Source organism: Dendropsophus ebraccatus, chromosome 2 (genome assembly GCF_027789765.1).
Source record: "Dendropsophus ebraccatus isolate aDenEbr1 chromosome 2, aDenEbr1.pat, whole genome shotgun sequence".
Lineage (NCBI taxonomy): Eukaryota > Metazoa > Chordata > Amphibia > Anura > Hylidae > Dendropsophus > Dendropsophus ebraccatus.
Genome location: NC_091455.1, coordinates 7,593,007 through 7,600,587, shown reverse-complemented (window position 1 = coordinate 7,600,587; position 7,581 = coordinate 7,593,007). Strand labels below are relative to the sequence as shown.

At 46.6% G+C, this 7,581-nt stretch overlaps 1 protein-coding gene across 1 annotated transcript; it reads right to left on the bottom strand.

Annotated features, from left to right (window-relative positions):
- Positions 1-331: 331 nt before the first annotated feature.
- On the bottom strand, positions 332-793 carry LOC138784092 (uncharacterized). Its single transcript, XM_069959608.1, has one exon. It carries the CDS (start codon positions 791-793, stop codon positions 332-334), a length of 462 nt encoding a protein of 153 aa, XP_069815709.1.
- Between the last annotated feature and the right edge of the window lie 6,788 nt (positions 794-7,581).

Below are 7,581 nucleotides of genomic sequence, written 5' to 3'. Positions count from 1 at the left end.
TCCATTGGTGGACTGGAGGTTGGAGGAAGCTTGTCCATTGGTGGACTGGAGGTTGGAGGAAGCTTGTCCATTGGTGGACTGGAGGTTGGAGGAAGCTTGTCCATTGGTGGACTAGAGCAGGGCTGGGCAACTGTGACCCTCCAGCTGTAGCAAAACTACAATTCCTATCATGCCTGGACAGTTGAAGCTTTCAGCTTTGGTTTCAACTGTCCAGGCATCATGGGAATTGTAGTTTTGCTACAGCTGGAGGGCCACAGTTGCCCATTCCTGGACTAGAGGCTAGATGTAGCTTGTCCATTGGTGGACTAGGGGCTGAAGGAAGCATGCCCATTCATGGTCTAGAGGTTGGAGGAAGCTTGTCTACTGAAGAACTAGAGGCTGGAGGAAGCTTGTCCATTGGTGGACTAGAGGCTGGAGGAAACTCGTCTACTGGAGAACTAGAGGCTGGAGGAAGCTTGTCCATTGGTGGACTAGAGGCTGGAGGAAACTCATCCATTTGTGGACTAGAGGCTGGAGGAAACTTGTCTATTGGAGGACTAGAGACTGGAGGAAACTCATCCATTGGTGGACTAGAGGCTGGAGGAAACTCATCCATTGGTGGACTAGAGGCTGGAGGAAACTCATCCATTGGTGAACTAGAGGCTGAAGGGAGCTTGTCCATTGGTGGACTAGAGGCTGGAGGAAACTTGTCCATTGGTGGACTAGAGGCTGGAGGGAGCTTGTCCATTGGTGGACTAGAGGCTGGATGGAGTTTGTCCATTGGTGGACTAGAGGCTGGAGGGAGCTTGTCCATTGGTGGACTAGTGATGGAGGAAGCTTGTCTATTGATGGACTAAAGGCTGGAGGGAGCTTGTCCATTGGTGGACTAGAGGCTGGAGGGAGCTTGTCCATTGGTGGACTAGAGGCTGGAGGGAGCTTGTCCATTGGTGGACTAGAGGCTGGAGGGAGCTTGTCCATTGGTGGACTAGTGATGGAGGAAGCTTGTCTATTGATGGACTAGACTACCATGTGTGATACTATCTGTTGAGCTGCTGTATCTAAACCCATCAAGTCTGATCTTCCCTTCTAAGGCCCACCACCATTACATCTTCTGCTGTATTCAGTATCTCTGCTTGCTGTTACCCAATGATTCTCACAGCTGAGGATTTGTTGCAGTCATGGACACTGTGGACTCCAGACTGATACATGTTACCTGCACCAATACATTGTAACAGACAGTCAGGCTTTGCACATTGGAGGATTGTCTAGATTGGATACAACTGCAACAAACCCTCTGCTGTGAGACATTACAGATCAGCCTCTGGATCCATTCCCTGACAGCCGGCAGAGCTCTTACATAAAATAAGGAATATTAGAGAACTGCAGAGGATGATGTAGCTGGAAGAGGAGGCTCATGGGATGCAGCTAATGTCTTCTTCCTATGTTGACTATGAACATGGGATTTTCGAAGAGGAGACAGGACGTCACCCTCCCCCGCTGGTGTCTGGCTTATATTGTGCTTTATGCTTCATAAGATTGTTTACTTACAATAAACAAGGAGGAGAAGCGCCGGCGATGATCTCACAAGGAGAGATGGCAAATGATGATCCCGAGATGGTAAATAATTCACAAGTGAGAATTACACATCCGCCATTCGTGCACAATCTCAGCCTGATGCTCAGGAATTGATCAGACCGGCTGACAGGCGCTTCCTGCTACTTTGTATCCTGCTCTACTATACTAGCTGAGGGTGCAGGAGGGCGGCGCAGGGCTCTGCTCTACTGGGCCCACTGGACGATGACTGGGAGCTACCACACGTCTCACAGCTCTGGTGGGGGCTGTACTGGCATGCAGCAGTTGTCAAAGTTTTCAGAGGGTGCAATTAATGCAGAAAGCTGGGCAAAGCATTTGCTGGTCAATAGGTAATGGGTATGTGGTCATTCTTTGAATTAAAGGGGTTGTTCAGCGAAAAAATTGTTCTTTCAAATCAACTGGTATCAGAAAGTGGCATAGATTTGTAATTTACTTCTAATTACTTATCTTCCCATACTTATCAGCTGCTGTATGTCCTGCAGGAAGTGGTGTATTCTTTCCAGTCTGGCACAGTGCTCTCTGCTGCCACCTCTGTCCATGTCAGGAACTGTCCAGAGCAGGAGAGGTTTTCTATGGGGATTTGCTGCTGTTCTGAACAGTTCCTGACATGGACAGAGGTGGCAGCAGAGAGCACTGTGTCAGACTGGAGAGAATACACCTCTTCCTGCAGGACATACAGCAGCTGATAAGTACTGGAAGACTGGAGATTTTTTAGTAGAAGCAAATTACAAATTTCTGGCACCAGCTGATTAGAAAGATTTTTTTTTATTATTTGCTGAGCTACCCCTTTAAAGAGAACCATCACAATGAAATTGCTCCCTAAGCTATTGGCATCATGTTATAGAGCAGAAGGAGCTGAGTGGATTGATATATATCTTATGGGAAGATATTCAGTATAACTTGTGATTTATTGATTGAAATCTCTGATGTTTCCAAGCCAAAGAGTCCAGTCCATTCATTGACTCCTCCCACTGGACTCCTTAACAAAGAATGATTACGTTACAAGTTATACTGAATCTTTTCCCATAAAGTTATATATCAATCTACTCAGCTCTTCCTGCTCTATAACATGATGGCCATAGCTTAGACAACATTGTCTTGGTGACAGGTTCCCTTTAAACCAGTGTTTACCAATCTGTGGCACATCTACAACTCCCAGCATGCTCTGTCAGCCTGCTGGATCTCCTAACCTGACAGCTATAACTGTAGAATGGATCCAGCTTTCTCAGCTCTCTATAGGGTCGGCTCATTGTGTCATGTTTATGGTATCTCATTACTGTTTCTTTGCTCCGAGGATCATGAAGGGATTTTCCAGGGCAAAGCGCCATAACTTAGTAGTGGCTGTGGCTGGTATTGCAGCTCAGTCTCCTTTACTTGAATAGGTCAGAGGAGCAGTCAGCTGCAGTACCTGGAATAGCCACTACTAAATGTATGGCGCTCTCTCTGGTTAAAATTGAAGGGGGATTGATGCTCACTGATTGGCAGGGGCAGAGGGAGTCAGACTGCTACCGCTCTGATATTTCAGCTTATTCGAGTGATAGGCCTTCTTGGAAGATCCCTTCATTGCCCTCTACCCCCTTAATTTTCCCCTTTCTCCTGGAAACCTAACCCAGGTATTCATTGACGCCAATAACAATGAGATGATTGCTGTCCCCGCCCTCTAATGATAATGAGATGACTCTGCTGACCCCGCCCTCTAATGATAATGAGATGACTGCTGACCCCGCCCTCTAATGATAATGACATGACTGCTGACCCCGCCCTCTAATGATAATGAGATGACTGCTGACCCCGCTCTCTAATGATAATGAGATGACTGTGCTGACCCCGCCCTCGAATGATAATTAGATGACTCTGCTGGCTCTTCCTTCTAATGATAATGAGATAACCCTGCTGACCTCACCCTCTAATTATAATGTGATAACCCTGCTGACCCCGCCCTCTAATGATAATGAGGTGACTATGCTGACCCCTCCCTCTAATGATAATGAGATGACTATGCTGGCCCCTCCCTCTAATGATAATGAGATGACTGCTGACCCCTCCCTCTAATGATAATGAGATGACTCTGCTGGCTCCTCCCTCTAATGATAATGAGATGACTCTGCTGACCCCGCCCTCTAATGATAATGAGTTGACTGTGCTGACCCCTCCCCCTAATGATAATGAGATGACTGTGCTGACCCCGCCCTCTAATAATAAGATGACTGCTGACCCCTCCCTCTAGTGACGAGATGACTCTGCTGATCCCGCCCTCTAATGATAATGAGATGACTCTGCTGACCCCGCCCTCTAATGATAATGAGATGACTCTGCTGACTCCTTCCCCTAATGATAATGAGATGACTGTGCTGATCCCGCCCTCTAATGATAATGAGATGACTCTGCTGACCCCGCCCTCTAATGATAATGAGATGACTCTGCTGACTCCTCCCCCTAATGATAATGAGATGACTCTGCTGATCCCGCCCTCTAATCATAATGAGATGACTGTGCTGATCCCGCCCTCTAATAATAATAAGATGACTGCTGACCCCGCCCTCTAATGATAATAAGATTACTTCTGCCACCGCTCTTTAATGATAATGAGATGACTATGCTGACTCCTCCCCCTAATCATAATTAGATGACTGTGCTGACCCTGCCCTCTAATGATAATGAGATGACTGTGCTGACCCCGCCCTCTAATGATGAGATGACTCTGCTGACCCCGCCCTCTAATGATAATGAGATGATTGTGCTGACCCCACCCTCTTATTATAATGAGATGACTCTGCTGACTCCTCCCTCTTATTATAATGAGATGACTCTGCTGGCCCCCACCCTCTAATTATAATGAGATGACTCTGCTGACCTCACCCTCTAATGATAATGAGATGACTCTGCTGACCCCGCCCTCTAATGATAATGAGATGACTCTGCTGACCCCACCCTCTAATTATAATGAGATGACTCTGTTGACTCCTCCCCCTAATGATAATTAGATGACTCTGCTGACTCCTCCCCCTAATGATAATGAGATGACTCTGCTGACCCCGCCCTCTAATGATAATGAGATGACTGCTGACTCTGTTGACTCCTCCCCCTAATGATAATTAGATGACTCTGCTGACTCCTCCCCCTAATGATAATGAGATGACTCTGCTGACCCCGCCCTCTAATGATAATGAGATGACTGCTGACCCCACCCTCTAATGATAATGAGATGATCTGCTGACTCCGCCCTCTAATGATAATGAGATGACTATGCTGACCCCGCCCTCTAATGATGAGATGACTGTGCTGACCCCACCCTCTAATGATAATGAGATGATCTGCTGACTCCGCCCTCTAATGATAATGAGATGACTATGCTGACCCCGCCCTCTAATGATAATGAGATGACTATGCTGACCCCGCCCTCTAATGATAATGAGATGACTCTGCTGACCCCTCCCTCTAATGATAATGAGATGACTCTGCTGACCCCTCCCTCTAATGATAATGAGATGACTCTGCTGACCCCTCCCTCTAATGATCATAAGATGACTCTGCTGACTCCTCCCTCTTATTATAATGAGATGACTCTGCTGACCCCCACCCTCTAATTATAATGAGATGACTCTGCTGACCCCACCCTCTAATGATAATGAGATGACTCTGCTGACCCCACCCTCTAATGATAATGAGATGACTATGCTGACCCCGCCCTCTAATGATAATGAGATGACTCTGCTGACCCCTCCCTCTAATGATAATGAGATGACTCTGCTGACCCCACCCTCTAATGATCATAAGATGACTCTGCTGACTCCTCCCTCTTATAATAATGAGATGACTCTGCTGACCCCCACCCTCTAATTATAATGAGATAACTCTGATGACCCTGCCCTCTAATGATAATGAGATGACTCTGCTGACCCCGCCCTCTAATGATAATGAGATGACTCTGCTAACCCTGCCCTCTAATGATGAGATGACTCTGCTGACCCCCACCCTCTAATTATGAGATGACTCTGCTGACTCCTCCCCCTAATGATAATTAGATGACTCTGCTGACTCCTCCCCCTAATGATAATTAGATGACTCTGCTGACCCCGCCCTCTAATGATAATGAGATGACTGCTGACCCCGCCCTCTAATGATAATGAGATGACTGCTGACCCCACCCTCTAATGATAATGGTATGACTCTGCTGACCCCTCCCTCTAATGATAATGAGATGACTGCTGACCCCTCCCTCTAATGATAATGAGATCACTCTGCTTAACCCGCCTTCTAATGACAACGAGATGTATGCTGACCCCGCCCTCTAATGATAATGAGATGACTGTGCTGACCCCGCCCTCTAATGATCATAAGATGACTCTGCTGACCACGCCCCCTTATTATAATGAGATGACTCTGCTGACCCCCACCCTCTAATTATAATGAGATGACTCTGCTGACCCCGCCCTCTAATGATAATGAGATGATTCTGCTGACCCCACCCTCTAATGATAATGAGATGACTACTGACCCCTCTCTCTAATGATGAGATAACCCTGCTGACCCCACCCTCTAATGATAATGAGATGACTGTGCTGACCCCTCTCTCTAATGATGAGATAACCCTGCTGACCCCTCCCTCTTATGATAATGAGATGACTCTGCTGACCCCTCACTCTAATGATGAGATGACTCTGCTGACCCCGCCCTCTTATTATAATGAGTTGACTCTGCTGACCCCACCCTCTAATAAAAATGAGATGACTCTGACCCCGCCCTCTAATGATAATGAGATGACTGCTGACCCCTCCCTCTAATGATAATGAGATGACTTTCTGACACCGGTGTGACATTTGTAAGAAAGCGTTGTCAGGTAGGGTTCTGGGAAAACAATAAGACAAGTGCAGCCCTGAACTGGCACCGCCCCAGCTCTCCCTACCTACTTGCCTCAATCCGCCCTAAGATGGTGGCGAGCAACTGGGCGGCGTTCCCTACATTGAATAAAGTGCAACACAGGACAGAACAAGACAAACAAACGTAACAAACAATGGTCAGCAGAAAAGGGTCAGCAACAACCGGGCAGCTAAGGTACAAAATCGGAATCCGTATGCAAAGTCAGGGAACAAAATACAAGGTCAGAATATCAGTGGCAAACAATCAGAGAAACGCTAGATCCAGGCACAAAAGCTCTTTCACAGGCACTAGACTGAGATCAGGGGCTGGGATATATAGTGGACAGGAAACAAGGTGCTGACAGCTAACTGGCCAGATCAGCTGTCAATACGAACACAGGCAGAAACAATCAGTGAACAGACCACAGCAAGAAAAGTGCAGGGAGGACTAAGAAAACATGGACCGGAACACAGAAGACACAAGCGGAGACCACAGTAAATGTAAAAACCAGGAATGGATCATGGCCAAAAGCGCAGTCTTTGGCGCAGAGGTCAAATCTTCGCAGCAGAGGGTGGCACTGATGCCTTTTCAGGCGCGATCATGACAAGTGTATTTTGCCAAAGTTCCCCTTTAAGTGGAATATTCTGTTTATTTTTTCTATAATTACAGTAAGTGATGTTCCGTTTGTCTTATACAAATTCCCTGTGGTGTCAATGGATAAAACACTGCCTGCTGCTACCACTAGGGGAGCTCAAGAGCTGACTGTATACTGCGTTATCATAGTGTTCAATGTAGAAACAGTATGCGATAAGCTCCGGAGCTCCCCTAGTGGTGGCAGCAGGTAGATAAAATTATATTATTTCATGTTGTGTCTATACATCTATGTATGAGGGTTAAAAATTAGCACAGAATGATAATCCCAGCTTAATACACAAAGCGGTGTACACAAAGCCTATCTAACTTCTCTCTAATAATCCCTATAGCGCGCTCACCAGGCACCCACAGCAGTCCGCTAGGGCTGAACATGAGGAGATGTCAAACAAAAATAAACTTGAAAGTCCTTCATTGCCATCCTTGAAGCGTCGTCTCGACTCTGTGAGGTATTTATGTTAATAATAGTTTCATCAGTGAGACATGAACTTTCAATGG